Raw genomic sequence first — 17,977 nt, forward strand, 5'->3', positions numbered from 1 at the left:
TGTAAATAAAAACCTAAATGAAAACATACATCCATAAAGTATTGATCGCACTTCACTTTTTCCACATTTGTTTATGTTCCAGCCTTATTCCAAAATGGATTAAATTGATTGATTTCCTCAACATTCTACACACAATCCCCCATAATGACAATGTGAAAAGAGTTTTTAAAACGGTTGAAAATTTATAAAAATAAAACACCTGTAAAATCACATGTACATCAGTATTCACAGCCTTTGCTCAATACTTTGTTGATGCCCCTTTGCCAGCGATTACAGCCTCAAGTCTTTGAGAATATGATGCCACAAGCTCGCCACACCTGTCTTTGGGAATGTTTGCCCGTTCCTCTTTGCAGTACCTCTCAAGCTCTATCAGGTTCGATGGGAAGTGACGGTGTACGGCCATTTTCAGATCTCTCCAGAGATGTTCAATAGGATTTAGGTCTGGGCTCTGGCTGGGCCACTCAAGGACATTTACAGAGTTGTTGTGAAGCCCCTCCATTGATATTTTGGAGGTGTGCTTTGTGTCATTAGCCGCATTTCCACTATCGGGCCAGTGCGAGCCAGGGCTTTAATCGGGCCAGGCCGGGCCAATAGCCCGGGAGGTTGAGAAATGAGGCCGAAATTATGTCGCGTTTCCACTGTCGGGCTAGTTGCTCGCAGCGCGTCACGCAAACACCGCCCCCAGAACGTCCCCCGAATCAAACGTCACAACCCGTCACACAACCCGCCCACTTCAGCGGGAACAAAAAACTCAAATTATAACCACAAACACAACCTGGCATCACTACGAGAGCTGGAAGATGGAGAACACCGAAGCCATTGCTTTTTTACTGTTTGTGGTCTGTTGGTGTAAGGCCAGACAGCGATCCCTGGATAAGGACATTCGAGTTCGGCGGCATACTTCGAACACAGATTTTGGCTGCAAGGCTTAAAAGAGCAGCCGAGTGACGAGAACGACGATAGCAAAACAAATGTAAGGGAAGAAAGCATCTTGTCTCCTCTTTACCTGACAGGAAAACTCCGCCTTTGTACGTCACCCAGCCCCGAAGCCCCAGTTGGCCCTCCTTGGCCCAAGGTATTCGGCGGGCCGAAAAAGGCCGGACGCTGGCCCCAAGGAAGCCCCGCTTTGGCCCGATTACGCCCCGGAAGTGATAGTGGAAACGCGACTGGCCTTGGCTCGCCCTGGCTCGCTCGCTTTAGGCGCGATAGTGGAAACGCGGCTATTGTCCTGCTGGAAGATGAAGCATCGCCCCAGTCTGAGGTCAAGAGCACTCTGAAGCAGGTCTTCATTCAGGATGTCTCTGTACATCGCTGCGTTCATCTTTCCCTCTATCCTGACTAGTCTTCCAGTTCCTGCTGCTGAAAAACATCCCCACAGGTGAACTCCAATGAAGCTGCAAAACATCTCAAGAGTGATCAGTGGAAACAGAATGTACCTGAGCTCAATGTAGAGCTTCACGCCAAAGGCTGTGAATACTTTGCCATGATGACAGCACATAACATTTGACTTGATATTCGATACTAGTATTCAGCTTAAAGTGACATGTAAAGGCTTAACTAGGTAAATTAGGGTAAAGTTAGGGTAATTAGGCAAGTCATTGTATAACAGTGGTTTGTTCTGGAGACAATCCTAAACTAACATTGCTTAAGGGAACTAATAATATTGACCTTAAAATGGCTTTAAAACAATTAAAAACTGCTTTTATTCTAGCCAGAATAAAACAAATAAGACTTTCTCCAGAAGAACAAATATTAGAGGAAATACTGTGAGAAATTTCCTGAATCTGTTCAACATTATTTGGGAAATATCTGAAGAAGAAAAAAACAATACATAGGAGGGCGAATAATTATGACTTCAACTGAATATATTATATAAAATTATATTCAAAAATCTGTGTGTGCACATGCATGTGTGTGTGTGTGTGTGTCTCCACAGCTCTGTGTGGTGGTGATCTGTCGGGCCCCAGTGGAGTCATTCTGTCCCCGAACTGGCCTGAATGGTACGGTGAGGGTGAAGACTGCAGCTGGAGGATCCACGTCGGGGAGGACAAGCGGGTCCTGCTGGACGTACAGCTGTAAGTGCTTCTGTAAATAAAGCCCTAAATCACTTCTTCAGTTGCTGTGTTTACATCCACCTCTTTTTATGTGCATTTTGGAAGAACCGCATAAAAATTGCTTAAAGGAAACGTCAAGATTTACTTCAACTTTGAATGTGTGCATAAATATCGATGAACACGACTGAGTAGGATAAACTGTAGATGAGAAAAAAGGTGTATAAACTACAATGTAAACACATTTAGCGAATAAACTCTAGCATGCGCATCAGTAAAGTACTGTGATTTAAACACATGATGTGATGATGCATTAATAGACAAACCGTCATCACAGTGGTTCAGTATTGTTATTATTAGGGGTGCAACATTGCAAACTTCTCTCAGTTTGGTTTTCGGTTTGAGATCAAGGTTTCGGTACGATTCGGTACATGATATGCTCAGTAAAAGCACTGTCAAATAAATATGAAAGCTAAATACAATATAAAATAAATACAATACAGCAAAATAAATAGTGTTTTTCAGGTTTTTCATGTACCTAACAGTAGTTTCAGTTACTGAATAATATTATCAAATAATCAAACACTGCATACTGTCTATAATCTTCACTGTATAGATTAAATTAAAGGTTAACCATTACAGAGCTATGTACATGGAGCTATGAATAGGGTATATGCAGCACAAAGGGGCGCCACACATGGGGGGGCGCCAATGTGTCAAAACTATTTTTGAAATTATCCTCATTAGAAGATTCAAATAATAAAAATAAATAAATATGTTTTGTTAAAAATGTTTATTTAGCATTTTATACGAGTGTAATATTGCATTTTATTAAATAAAACATTATACCACCCCTCCCCCTCCGTTGACTATTTGACTGATCCGTTGCTCGTTAGAGTCACATGTTCAAAATGGAGAGAAGAATGAAGAGATGTGGTGCAAAATAGAAAATGAAAAAACAATACAAACAATGCCTTGAAATGAAAACTGCCATGACAAATTGGATAATAAAGAGATTCAAAAGTTATGAGAATAATCTGAAAAAAAATCTTTATTTATTATTAATTAATTAATTTGCCAAAATAAGAGGGATCACACAAAATATATGTTTATGTAAGTACAGACCTAAATATATTTCAGATAAAATAGAAATTAATATTTGGATTAAAACATTGCCCTATATAAGTTGATTATAATGATTCCTAACCCTGTTGAAACACATGAACAAATAGTCAGAATATTCATATATTTTGTACTGAGATGTTTATTAATCCTTCTATCAGGATCCACTTTTATACCATGTACATGTTTTTGTAAATGTATTATGCATCATATTATTACATCAGGCCTTTTGCTAACTGTTTTTGCTCAAAGCTATTTTAATTTTCATTCATTCATTTTCTTTTCAGCTTAGTCCCTTTATTAATCAGGGATCGCCACAGCGGAATGAACCGTCAACTTATCCAGCACATGTTTTATGCAGAGGATGCCCTTTCAGCCACAACCCATCTATGGAAAACATCCACACACACATTCACACACATACACTACGGACAATTTAGCCTTCCCAATTGACCTGTACTGCATGTGTTTGGACTGTGGGAGAAACCGGAGCACCCGGAGGAAACCCACGCGAACGCAGGGAGAACATGCAAACTCCACACAGAAACGCCAACTGACCCAGCCGAGGCTTAAACCAGCGACCTTCTTGCTGTAAGGCGACAGCACTACCTACTGCGCCACTGCGTCGCCTATTTTAATTCTAGTAACATCCCATAACATTTTGATAATATAGAACATTTCAGACAGTTTGTCTCTGTTTATTTTTTACTCTAAACATTTTACAGTCTTTTTTATTTCACGTTGTGAGAGGTGTAATAGCAGGTTCAGTCATTTGTTCATGTAAAGACAGACCGTACACCTCACATATGAGATGTGATTGCATTTTTAAGTTCTTTTGCCCTTTAGGACTCTCATATCTATCATTTTACTTTGACAAATGTACACAAAGTACACAAGCAAGGCATGTCGAGGTACTATAGTCATTTAGTGAGGAAAATTAAATAAAGAAGAAATATGAAAAACTTGAACCCGCATACCCCTCAATAAGTGAAGTTTATTTATTAACTAATTTCATGCACAGAGGCAGTTCAGAGAGTAATTAAAGCCTGGAGGAAAATGAAGAATGCAATGTTAAAATTGTAATGCAAAACCGAAAAAATGGAGCGTGGGTGTCATACCAAATGCTTCAATAATATATTGGGCATCCCTAATTATTATTGTTCTATTATTATTAGCTCCAGAACTGACTTGAGCATCTGTCTTCGCTTCCATCTCACGCCTCCAAAATCCACCGCGTTTATTGCATTTCGTCTTCTGAAGCGCAACTCATTTATTAAAGGGCACATAGTTTACCTCTTTTTTATGATTTAATATTAATATTCTGGCTCTTCTGAGTGTGCCAGTTTAGGTTCAGTTTAAAACACAATTCAGATTGTTTTATTATAATGTGTTAAAAAGTGTCATGTTGGGGGCGGGGCCACAGCTCGCTGATTTAGGGGTGTGTTGCTTCACATGTAGACTAGTTTCAGCTTCCCGCCAACGTAACAAGGGGGCGGGGCCATGAGCTCACCCGCTCTGTGTTTGCAACACAGACAGGCAGATTGAAAGGAGGAGGAGAGGATTAGCATTCAGTCGTACATGTACGACTCTGACACAAACCAAGCAGAGAGTACAAAATCATTTGTGTCTTTGTACAGTTTTACAGCCAACTGTGTGCTAGTTTCAAGTGCCGAGCTTGTACACAGAAACTAATAACCACACGCACACTGAATTAACTTTGACTGAGGCACCGGATGCGCCGCTCGAAGCCGCGACACGGCACACCAGACACTCTCTGTGGCGCGGCAGAAACATGAAGTGTCCCGAATCGTCGCGCCACACATTTTTTAATTCTAAACAGGTTTCTGCAGCGGTCCGCGGCGCCCAGCCGTCGACTTGAGTGTACCCTGATAGAAACCGATGTTTATAATTCTAAAACGCATGCTAGTTAAGATCACAGGGAGCTTCTGGGATCGCGAGAAATGCAAACGACTGAAGTATAAGGTAGACTCAATGAGAAGTACACATGTTTGCAAACCTACCTAAAGATACAACCAATAATTCCGATTAGAGCGATAATGTGGAGAATATTGCTCTTGTGTTGAGCCCAATGAGCCTTGCATCTAAAAATAGAGCTAGCGTGTTCCTTTAGTGATATCGCTTCGACTCACGCTGAAAATGGCGGACGTGAATCAACAAACTGAGGATATGATGACGCGCCTGTCAATCAATATTGGTGGGCGGGGGAACCGCACTCCTACGTAAAGTTGCGGTCGGTTTCAAAACTGCTCCAATTGGTCCACCGTTTTTATGTTGTTAAATTGAAAAAAAGCACTGGGTGTGTTTATATCAGCCCAATATGACGGTCTATACACCATACATGCACATATGTCTGTCCAAACAGCTTCAAAAGTAGATTTTTTACCATAGGTGCCCTTTAAAGGAAGAACAAACACCACAGTGGCTTCATACTACACGTCTCTTTCTGATATTTGCCTCGGAGTTTATCAAGAAGTGACCCTTTTAAATAAAAATGTTTCTTTATTCGCAAATCTTTTATACAATATTCCAATTTTGCGCATATATTTATTTCACATATTTGCATGTAAACGCAGATATTGTCTCCTCCGTCAGGCTGAATCTGAGCGACAGTGATATGCTCACTATCCTGGATGGGGATGAAGTCACCACTCGTATTCTGGGTCAGTTTGTGGGCGGCACCAGTCCCTTTAAGATGTCATCCTCCAGTCCAGACCTCACCATCAGCTTCCACTCGGACCCGGCCGGCCTGGTGTTCGGGAAGGGCGAAGGCTTCATCATCAACTACATGGGTAAGAGACTCTCCATTCATTCATTTTCCTTCAGCTTAGTCTCTTGTTTATTAGGGGTCGCAAAGGCGGAATGAACCGCCAACTATTCCAGCATATGTTTTACACAGCAGATGCCCATCCAGCTGTAACCCAGTGCTGGGAAACACCCATACACACTCATTCACACACATACACTAAGGACAATTTAGTTCATCAATTCCCCTATAGCGCATGTGTTTGGACTGTGGGGGAAACTGGAGCACCCGGAGGAAACCCACGCCAACACGTATGTTGAGCAACATGTATTATGAGCAGGAGGATGTCTTGAGAGCTCTGCATATTAACATGCACTGAAACACTGCTTTGTTACTTGATACGGTTACTCGTTTCTGACTGGAATGTGATTGTATTGTTATATGATTGTATATTTTATAGTAGTTAGTAATATTTCTGAGAGGAGTCTGGATGGAGACTCAGTGCAGTTGCAATCCGAGCTGCAATGCAATGCTTTTTAATGGACTCACCTAACCCTACCCGTCACAGTGACATCATCAGAGAGTGCATTGCGACTGATGTTGCATCTCTGAGATATTGCAGTCTCAGCTTGCATCATAAAGGCTGCAACCAGATATTATTGATATTTTTAGTTAGCATTTTTTGTAGTTTGATTTAAAATTATTTATATTAATAGCTTTTTTTTGGTTGGTATTTTTGTTTGTTTTGTTGGTTTGTTTTAATTTTGATATAAACTGAATTATATATAAATAAAGTACATTATTTACGATAATTATTATAAATAGATGTATTTGCTCCACAGTATTGCACACCCTATTTAAAAATAACTTATAATAAAAATATGCCGGCATGGTGGCTCAGTGGTTAGCACTGTGGCCTCACAGCAAGAAAGTTGCTGGTTCGAGCCTCGGCTGGGTCAGTAGGCGTTTCTATGTGGAGTTTTCATGTTCCCCCAGTGTTGGTGTGGGTTTCCTCCAGGTGCTCCGGTTTCCCCCACAGTCCAAACGCATGCGCTATAGGGGAATTAATGAACTAAATTGGCCGTAGTGTATGAGTGTGGGTGTTTCCCAGTACTGGGTTGCAGCTGAAAGGGCATCTGCTGTGTAAAACATACGCTGGAATAGTTGGTGGTTCATTTCACTGTGGAATAAGGGACTAAGCTTAGGGAAAATGTATGAATGAATAATAAAAACAGTTCTTAAAACTATTTAAGAAAAAAATTGTATATAAATATATATATACACACACACACAAAATTCTGAGTCGAAGTTTTAGTTAGCTGTTATTTTTGTATATTTAATTTGTTTTTTTATAGTGGTTTGTGTCTATTTAGCTGTTTTATTTATTTTTTTGGAAATGTTTCTACTTCTAAAATGTATTATAGATAGAGTACACTATTTAAAGCAAATATTATCAATAGATTTATTTGCTACATACTATTAAGAAATATAGATTATTTTTAATATTATTATAAAACACACACACACACACACACACACACACATATATATATATATATATATAATTATTATTATTTCATTTATTTATTTAGTTTTACTTTTATGTTTTGTTTACAGTTTAATTATGCATTCAATATTTAGTTTTATCTTAATTAGTTTCATCCACGGTGGTTCTTTGCGGTAAAGTCTAGATCAGATACGCGGCGATATGCACATCAATATAGCAGGATTTTTTCATGACACTGTATAACAGTAATTCATATTTTACAGTACTGTGACGGTAGGGGTAGATATTTAAATGTGATTTATAGTGTAATTTAATAGATCGCATAAATAATAATCGGTACAACTACTGTTTTTACATTACTGTGACTGTTGGTTTAGGGTTGGGGTGGGGGTAGACGTTAATAAAATACAATAAATGGGAAATTTAATAAATAATATAAATAACTTCCAGCCGCAACCGTATCTGATCTAGCCACAACAGTTCTTTGCAGCATCCATTCAAATATGATAATGCACAGACAGCTTAAAAATCTTATATATACAGATAAATAACTATCAAAAATAAAACAATATACTGAATACAGCATTATACTGTAAACCGAAAATATAATAATAATAACTCAATTATATGAAAAATTATTTTAAAAACTTGATTATATTTAGCATTAAATATATGCATCAGATTTCCCACCTATAGACAAGCTTTCAGTCTAGAATTGGCGTCTCCCAGACACACACACACACACACACACACACACACACACTCTCTCTTTCTTTCTAATGATTTGAGCTGATTCATTCTGTTCTCCAGTGGTCGACATGCATCTCAATCAGTGTTTTGTGTGCAACTATTTTCAGCTGAAAACTCCCATCATCCTCTGCTCCTGCCCTCATTCATTCACATTTACTTTAGTTTCTCTCCTTTTCCAAATTTAGAGACACACACACACACACACACACTCACACACACACTCACACAGAGATATACACTCAGTCAGATAAACTCACACACATACACATACTGTATTACACACAGCTGTACACATATATACACACATACATACACACAGTCAGATAAATATACTCTCTCTCACACACACACATACACACAGAGAGAATCAGACACAATAAGACGCACACGCTCGATCAGATAAACACACATATACACACACTCAGGCAGATAACCACACACACACTCAAATAAACATATTACACACGTGTATATACTCTCTCACAAACACATACATTTATGCACATGCACACAAAGAGTCCTACACATATTACACACATATATTCTCACACACACAGACACACACACACACTCAGATAAACAAACACACATATTACACATATATATTCACACACATATAACCTGGACACACACACTCAGATAAACACACACCCACATACACATATTACATGCATACACACACACACACACATACTCAGTCAGATAAACACACACACACACACATTTTTGTAATAGGCCAAACTTCATTCTGGATCTGTTATAAGTGTGTGAGTTGTTGTTGTTGAAGTGTGTGGGTCTCCTCTGAGAGCCCTGCGGTGTTGTGGGTAGTAGTTAGTGCACTTCTGAGTGAAGTCTGCTCCCAAGTCATATTCCGGCCTGTTACAGCCCTCCTTTAGTGGATGTAAATGGGATTTTTATTATCCACCAGACATAAATAACATGTTTAATAAATCATAAGAATAATAATACACCTCCTAAAACAAATATGTCTTATGTACACTCTACTTTATAGTTGTGTGGTTGTGTTTGTCTGTGTCTAGACTGTTTACTCATTTTGGGGTGTATAGGATTTGTTTGGCCTAATTTTTATTTATTCATTCATTCATTCATTTTCCTTCAGCTTAGTTCCTTATTTATCAAGGGTCGCCACAGCGGACTGAACCGCCAACTATTCCAGCATATGTTTTACACAGTGGATGCCTTTCCAGCCGCAACCCAGTACTGGGAAACACCCATACACACTCATTCTCACACACACACTCATACACTACGAACAATTTAGTTTATCAATTCCTCTATAGCGCATGTGTTTGGACTGTGGGGAGAACATGCAAACTCCACAGAAACTGACCCAGTGAGGCTTGTTTAATACATTTGATTTTTAACTATGTGTTGCCTTATAAACAAGTCAGAAGTCATCTAAAAGCAATCAAAATTAAATTGTCTTCAAACTTTATAAATGAAGAATCTGGATATTTTATATTGACATAATTTATGTATCTAATTAAATAAAACATAATATATATAAAAAATGTAATGAAAATGTTATTAAGATTATAAGATTAAATACCACAAACATAATTATGTATTTATTTATTTGGGGATTAGTAATTAATCTGTTAATTTATGACAATTAATATACTGATAATTAGTAAATTAATAAACTTTATTGCAAACAAATTGGTTTAAAATGAATAATTTATCTGTTTATATGTTCTCAAAACATAAAGCACCTAAATAAATGAATAAATTAATACTTTATGGATATATTAATATTAATTATTCACTAATTTATCACAAACATAAATTCAATAAACGGATCACATTTAATATTTTATACATTGGATACCCCATTATTAAATTAAATTAAATTAAATTAAATTCAATTCAATTAAATGACATCAATGATCTCTTGACATGCAGGAAATGGAAAAGATGAAATACTTGTTGTTTGTTTTCCAGAGGTGTCCCGCAATGATTCGTGCCCAGATCTGCCTGAGATTCAGAACGGCTGGAAAAGCACATCTCACGCAGCGCTGGTGCGCGGAGCCCACATCACATACCAGTGTGACCCCGGGTACGACCTGGTGGGCAGTGAAACTCTCATCTGTCAGGTGGACCTGAGCTGGAGCACACAGCCTCCGTTCTGTGAGAAGAGTGAGTCTGGCAGACCTTGTAAATTCACTACAGATTCATTCAGGATCAGAACCAGTTCATTCAGATTCACTGCAGATTCAGCAGATTTTGTCAGATTCAGATTCATTGCAGATTAAGACAGATTCACTCAGATTCAGCACCAGTTCAGTGCAGATTCATTGCAAATTAAGCAGATTTTGTCAGCTTCATTTCAGATTCAATCAGATTCAGTGCCCGTTCAGTCAGATTCATTGCATATAAAACAGATTTTGTCAGATTGATTTCAGATTCACTCAGATTCAGTGCCACTTCAGTGCAGATTCATTGCAAATTAGGCAGATTTTGTCAGATTGATTTCAGATTCACTCAGATTCAGTGCCACTTCAGTGCAGATTCATTGCATATTCAGCAGATTTTGTCAAATTCAGATTCATTGCAGATTCAGACAAATTCGTTTCAGATTCAATCAGATTCACTCAGATTCAGCACCAGTTCAGTCAGATTCATTGCTGATTAAGCAGATTTTTCTATCAGATTCATTTCAGATTCATTTATTCAGATTCTCTCAGATTCAGTGCCAGTTCATTTCAGATACAGCAGTTTGTCAGATTTTACTTAGATTCAGTACCAATTCAGTCAGATTCATTGTAGATTAAGCAGATTTTGTCACATTCATTTCAGATTCAATCAGATTCTGTCAGTTTTACTTAGATTCAGTACCAATTCAGTAAGATTCGGTGCAGATTCAGTAAGATTCAGTGCTGATTCAGTCAGATTAGGTGCAGATTCAGTGAGATTAACTGTAGATTTAGCAAATTCCGTCAGATTCAGTCAGATTCAGCAGATTAGGTGCAGATTCAGTAAGATTAACTGTAGATTTAGCAAATTCCGTCAGATTCAGTCAGATTCATCAGATTTAGACAGATTCATTTCAGATTTAATCAGATTTTGTTAGATTCAGTGCCAATTCAGTCAGATTAATTGTAGATTAAGCAATTTTTTTCAGATTCATTTCAGATTCTGTCAGATTTACTCAGATTCAGTACCAGTTTAGTCAGATTAGCTGCAGAACCAATCAGATTCAGCAGATTCAGTTAAATAACTGTATATTCAGCCGATTTACAGTAGTAAAATGTTTTTCATAATTGATCGTGGACAAGAATGGGTCTTGTTCAGTAGTTTTAGGACAACTTTGATGAATGGTGATGATCTACTTCAAATGTTGACTACTGTTGTCAGATTCATTGCATATTCACTCGGATTCAGTGCAGATTCAGTCATGTTACCTACAGATTCTGTCAGATTTACTCATTTTCAGTCAGATTAACTGCAGATTCAGTCAGATTTGCTTCAGTTCGGTCAGATTCAGTGCCTGTTCACTGCATTCAGATTTAGCTGATTTAGTCAGATTCAGCAGATTGGTGCTGATTCATCCATGTTCAGTGCAGATTCATTCAGATTCATCCAGATTCAACAGGTTTATTCAATTTCACCCATTCAGTCAGATTCAGCAGAATCACTCAGATTCAGCAGATGAATTCAATGCTCAGATTCAGTCAGATTCATTCAGATTAAGCCAGATTCGGTGTAGGTTCACTCAAAAATTTCACAGATGCATTCAAATTCACACATTTAGACAGATTCAGCAAACAGATTCAGTCAGATTCAGTGCAGATTCACTCAGCTCTGTATCTTTTCCCTCTCCTTTCTTCAGTCATGTATTGTACAGACCCGGGACATGTGGATCACTCCACACGCACACTCTCTGACCCCAAACTGCTAGTCGGCACCACCATCCAGTACAGCTGCAGTCCTGGATTCGTCCTGCAGGGCGGCGCCACACTCACCTGCTATGGCCGAGAGCCCGGCACCCCCGTGTGGACATCTCACCTTCCACACTGCGTCTGTGAGTCTTCTACAACAACACCGAAGCTCTTTCACTCCCTCAGTTATTCATGACTCTATCTATTTCTCTGTATAATAGCAGAAGAATCCGTGTCCTGTGAGAATCCCGGCCTTCCTGACAATGGCTACCAGATTCTGTCTAAAAGACTTTACCTTCCAGGAGAGTCTCTGACCTTCATGTGCTACCAGGGATACGAGCTTATTGGTGAAATGGCTATCAAGTGCATTCTGGGAAATCCCTCATTCTGGAGTGGACCATTACCCCTTTGCAGAGGTATGGAGTGAGATCAAATTTAAGATAATTCAATGGTTTATATTGTAAAACGAGGGTGACATGGTGGCTCAGTGGTTAGCACTGTGGCCTCACAGCAAGAAAGTTGCTGGTTTGAGTCCTGGCTGGGTCAGTTAGAGTTTCTGTGTGGAGTTTGCATGTTCTCCCCGTGTTAGTGTTGGTTTCCTCCGGGTGCTCCAGTTTCCCCCACAGTCCAAACACATGCGCTATAGGGGAATTTAACTAAATTGGCCGTAGTGTATGAATGTGAGTGTGTATGGGTGATTCCCAGTACTGGGTTGCAGCTGGAAGGGCTTTCTCAAACACATGCTGGAATAGTTGGCGGTTCATTCCGCTGTGGCGACCCGTGATGAATAAAATGTCCAAGTCGATGGAAAATGAGTGAATATAGTAAGAAACTGTAAGATTTATTTGACTATTAAAATATTTTTATTAGCTTTTATTAAATTTGTATTAATTATTATGTTTATTAATTTTAACAGTGTTACTTTATTCTTTTTTATGAAATAATTCAGTTTAATTCAATGTGCCTTTTGTAATTATTTATGAAATTTACTTGCAATATCACAGTAATTTTTTATATTCCAATTTGTGTTTTGTGCGTGTGTGTGTGTGTGTGTGTGTGTGTGTGTGTGTGTGTGTGTGTGTGTGTGTGTGTGTGTGTGTGTGTGTGTGTGTGTGTGTAATATACATTAATTTTTCCTTATTATTTCAGCCAATCATGAATGTTCTGGCAATCATGCATTAGAGGGTAAGTGTTGTTGTTAAATATACTCATAAAAGCAGGTGATTATTGATGATTAATGTTCTGATTGATGATTAATTAAACATCTGGCATTGCATTGTTTGCTGAGATATACCCTGAATAGCTCTATATGGAAAGAATTTGTTGAATTTAGATTGATTGGGATAATTCTGCAGATAAGTGAAACATGCAGAAACAAATGACTCAAATTACAATAAAGCAAAGAAAAAACGAGATATGCAGTGCTTTATGGCTTTAATCTAACTGTATTGAGGTGCAGAAATTGTATGATCAAATGTTAAATAACACTGCATATTCTTCATTCTAGCACAAACTTAAATAATCCAATAAACTGTATATTTAATAAAGTTGCAAATGCTTTAAACTTTCTTGAAATGCGCAGACAGGCCTTAAAAAGCCCCTATTTTGTATGATTAAAGGTCATATTTTAGTTTTGGGGGTCTCCAGAAACAGGCTGATGCGCATGCACGGTCAAAAAACACTTTGATTATCTTATAATCAGCCTCATCTTTGGGTAGGGAAAATATCACTAACTTTCCCTCACACTTCAGAGCACAGCGCCTTCACCACATGATTCAACAGGGATCTGCTACAGTGTTTGTGGGCGGGGCCGGGTGTTTCAATTTTCCCGGGTCTACACGTGCAGCAAATGGGCGGGGCTTGATTTCCATATCGACGTCACGCTGGCACGGCTACAAACTCATTACAGCGCCGATTCATTTCAACCACTCTAAGTCGACTCTTTTATAAATGAATCAATAGTTTTAAACACGGTGCACTTTCAGATTTAAGCCTTAGCTGGACATTTCACTTCACTTAGAGCCGTGTTACACACTACATGGAAGCTCATTCTCAAAAACCCATAACAGGGGCTCTTGAAAACACATGCAAAAGATTTCTTTCACTCCATTATGATTAAACTCTGCAGTGACTCCACAGATCTCATGTGTTGAACTGTGGTTTCTATTTACTACATTCCCAGCTGAGCGTTGCAGATACTGATGCTGATGCAATGATATTGATGCTGAAACTAAATATATCATGCAGCCCTAATTAGTGTACAGTTGAAGTCAGAATTATTAGCCCCCCTGAATATTGTTTCCTCCAATTTCTGTTTAATGCAGAGATTTTCTCAACACATCTCTAATCATAATAGTTTAATAACTCATCTCTAATAACTGATTTATTTTCTCTTTGTCATGATGACAGTAAATAATATTAGACTAGATATTCTTCAAGACACTAGTAATCAGCTTAAAGTGATATTTAAAGGCTTAACTAGGTTAATTAGGGTAAAGTTAGGGTAATTAGGCGAGTCATTATGTAACGGGTTTGTTCTGGAGATAATCCAAAACTAATATAGCTGAAGGGGCTGATAATATTGACCTTAAAATGGCTTTAAAACAATTAAAAACTGCTTTTATTCTAGCCGAAATAAAACAAATAGGACTTCCTCTAGAAGAACAAATATTAGAGGAAATACTGTGAAAATTTCCTTCCTATGATGGTTGTGTGTGCTCCAGTGTCAGAGGCGGCTGCAGAATCCTCTTTTGATGGAGGAAGTTTGGCTCTGGCTATATTCATCCTGGTGCTGCTGGTGTCTGCGGTCCTCGGAGGAACCTACATCTACATCACCAGGTGAACATTACTGACTGCACAACCGGCCATTAGCTCTTACACATGTTTTGCTTGTCATTTCCTAGCCTGCTAAGAGCTGCTTATACTAATCAAAGTGTGTTATTAAGCACTCATAAAGCATGTAATGGCCTGTAGTGTAATGTTATGTGTAAGAAAATGCCATTGTTTCTACTCTTGTGTGTTCCTCAGATGCAGATATCATTCAAACCTGAGACTTCCTCTGATGTATCCGCATCCTTACAGCCAGATCACCGTGGAGACAGAGTTTGACAACCCTCTCTATGAGACTGGAGGGGTGAGACCACTTCCATAGCAACCATCCACAGTCCCTTAGCAACAATGTAGTACTGTCCTGACAACCTCCCACAGCATCTTAGCAACTTCCAATCAACCATCCAGAACCCCCTTGGCAGCTTTGTACCATTGCCTTCTCAACCTCCCACAACACCTTATCAACTGCTTAGAAACCGTTTGGATCTCCTTAGCAACGGTGAAGCACTCTACTGACAAACTTCCTCAACATCTTAGCAATTGCTTAGCAACCTTTCTGAAACTCTTAGCAACAATGTAACACTGCCCTGATAGCCTCCTATAATACTATAGCAACTCCCTAGCAACCTACCTGATATTCTTAGCAACAGTGTAGCACTCCTCTGACAAACTCCCCCAACACCTTAACAACTCCCAAGCAACCATTCTGAATCCATTAGCAACAATGTAGCACTGCTATGACAGCCTCCCATAAGACCTTAGCTACTCCCTAGTTACCATTTGGATCTCATTAGCAACAGTGAAGTACTTCCCTGACAAACTCCCAAAACATCTTAGCAATTGGTTAGCAACCTTTCTGAAACCCTTAGCAACAATGTAATACTGTCCTGGCAACCTCTCCAAAATACCTTAGCAACTTCATAGCAACCATCTAGATCTTCTTAACAACAGTGTAGCATTCCTCTGACAACCTCGCACAACATCTTAGCAACTGGTTAGCAACCTTTCTGAAATCCTTAGCAACAATGTAACTCTGCCCTGATAGCCTCTCATAAGACCTTAGCAACTCTGTATCAACCATCCAGATCTTCTTAGCAACAGTCTAGCACTCCTCTTACAAACTCCTACAACACCTTAGCAACCCCTTAGCAACAATATAGCACTGACCTGACAACCTACCACAAAACTTTAGCAATTCTTTAGCAAATCATCAGGAACCCCTTAGCAACAATGTAACACTACCCTGGCAATACCCCATAATTGCTTAGCAACTACATATCAACCATCCAAATCCTCTTTGTAACAATGTAGCACTCCTCTGACAAACTCCAACAATACCCTAGCAACTCCCTAGTAACCGATCTGGAAACCCTTAGCAACAATATAGCACTGATATGACAACCTCCAACACCTTATCAATCCCTTAGCAACAATGCAACACTGCTCTGACAACCCCCCATAATACCTTAGCAACACCCTAGCAACCATTCAGATCATCTTAACAAGAGTGTAGCACTATTCTTACAAACTCCCACAACACCTTAGCAACTCCCTAGCAACCATTTGGAAACCCTTTACAACAGTGTAGCACTGACATGACAACCTACCACAACATCTTAGCGACTCAGTAGTGTATATCCGGAATCCCTTAGCAACAATGTAACCCAGCCACAAAGTCTGCCACAACACTGTAACTCCTTCTTAGTGTGTATCCAGAATCCTTTAGCAACAATGCAATCCTTATAACCTCCAACAACACATAACAACTGCCCAGCAACCATCTACAGCCCCTCGGTCAGCATGTACCAGTGCCCTGGCAACCTCCCACAATACCTTAGCAACTCCCTAGCAACAATGCAGCACTGCCCTGTCAACCATATAACCCTAGCAATACTTAGCAACCTTTTGGTACTGGATAACAGGGTTTTGCACAAATATTTATCATTTTTAATGCTTTTTGCAACAACAAACAGTGAAAGATGCTTCATAATTGTAATCTATATGTAATTGTGGCTGTGTTTATATTCAGCAGGACACAAGAGAATATGAGGTATCCATATGAAGAGGCCCACAGATCCCATTCTGATCCAATGCTTACAGGAAGTGATGTAAATAGATCCTGAAAACTCCACTCTCCCACCTCCCGAAAACTCCAGAGAGCGAGAGAGAGAGAAGGGCATGAAGGGAAGGGTCTGTGAATCTGCAAGTATCAGAGCAGAGTTCAGTCGGCCAGTAGACTTTACTGTGGTTAAATGTGATTCTACACGTACGCACTCACCGCCGGTGATTCAAAAGCGTGTGTGTGTGCGTGTGTGCTTGTGTGTGTGCGTGTGCGTGCGTGTGTATGTGTGTGTGCGCGCGTGTGTGTGTGTTTATACACTCATCGGCCAACTTCTTAGGTACACCTGTTTCACTGATCATTAATGCTAATATCTAATCAGCCAATCATATCGCTCGATTCAATTAATACAAAATCAGAGTGATCCAGAAGTTTCTGCAGACTTTTATTTCAGTTTGTTGATGTATTTCCAACTGAAAATTAATATTGAGCAGGGAGGCAGGGTTTTATTTTTGAGAACTATAGATTCTCTCATCTTTCACTTTCAGCAAACTAACGGTCGGAGGGGTGTGGCTACACTTATTTCATCTTAAATCTGATCAGTAAATCTATAAATTCATGGATAACAACAGTGGCTTAATTATATTTCAGCATTAAAATAAACTTTTGCTGCTTGACACTATTTTTATTTGTCATTTTGTGTTTCAAGAATACAGTTGAAATTAAAGAATATATTAAACGCTACTTGTAAAAAGTTCTTAATTTAACAACATTACAGGCCTTATTAAAAACATACTACAGTAATTTAAAATAAATATTATAGTGTTTTTCAACCCTACTATAATTTCGTATTTGAATTAATTGGTTGTGGTGATTCTACAGTTGCTATGGTAACAACAACTCTAGTATTATAAACAAATGAATCTGTTGTAGTGATTCTGCAGTTGCTACGGTAACACAACAACTATAGTAATGTAAGCAAATTAATCTGTTGTG

General features: G+C 38.9%; 1 protein-coding gene across 2 annotated transcripts in view; it reads left to right on the forward strand.

Moving 5' to 3' along the window:
- LOC130236574 (seizure 6-like protein) overlaps positions 1–17,977 on the forward strand; it is a 104,992-nt gene extending 87,015 nt beyond the window's left edge. Inside the window, exons 9-17 of one of the 2 annotated variants that reach the window (XM_056467303.1) lie at positions 1,937–2,075; positions 5,787–5,983; positions 10,157–10,351; positions 12,045–12,236; positions 12,315–12,509; positions 13,243–13,278; positions 14,817–14,931; positions 15,121–15,226; positions 16,952–17,977. In XM_056467303.1, the coding sequence (XP_056323278.1) occupies positions 1,937–2,075; positions 5,787–5,983; positions 10,157–10,351; positions 12,045–12,236; positions 12,315–12,509; positions 13,243–13,278; positions 14,817–14,931; positions 15,121–15,226; positions 16,952–16,984 (1,208 nt within the window). In that variant the 3' untranslated portion in view covers positions 16,985–17,977. The remainder of the gene's footprint in view (positions 1–1,936; positions 2,076–5,786; positions 5,984–10,156; positions 10,352–12,044; positions 12,237–12,314; positions 12,510–13,242; positions 13,279–14,816; positions 14,932–15,120; positions 15,227–16,951) is intronic. The other variant, XM_056467304.1, reaches the window with a different exon arrangement.

This window comes from Danio aesculapii, chromosome 10 (assembly GCF_903798145.1).
Source record: "Danio aesculapii chromosome 10, fDanAes4.1, whole genome shotgun sequence".
Lineage (NCBI taxonomy): Eukaryota > Metazoa > Chordata > Actinopteri > Cypriniformes > Danionidae > Danio > Danio aesculapii.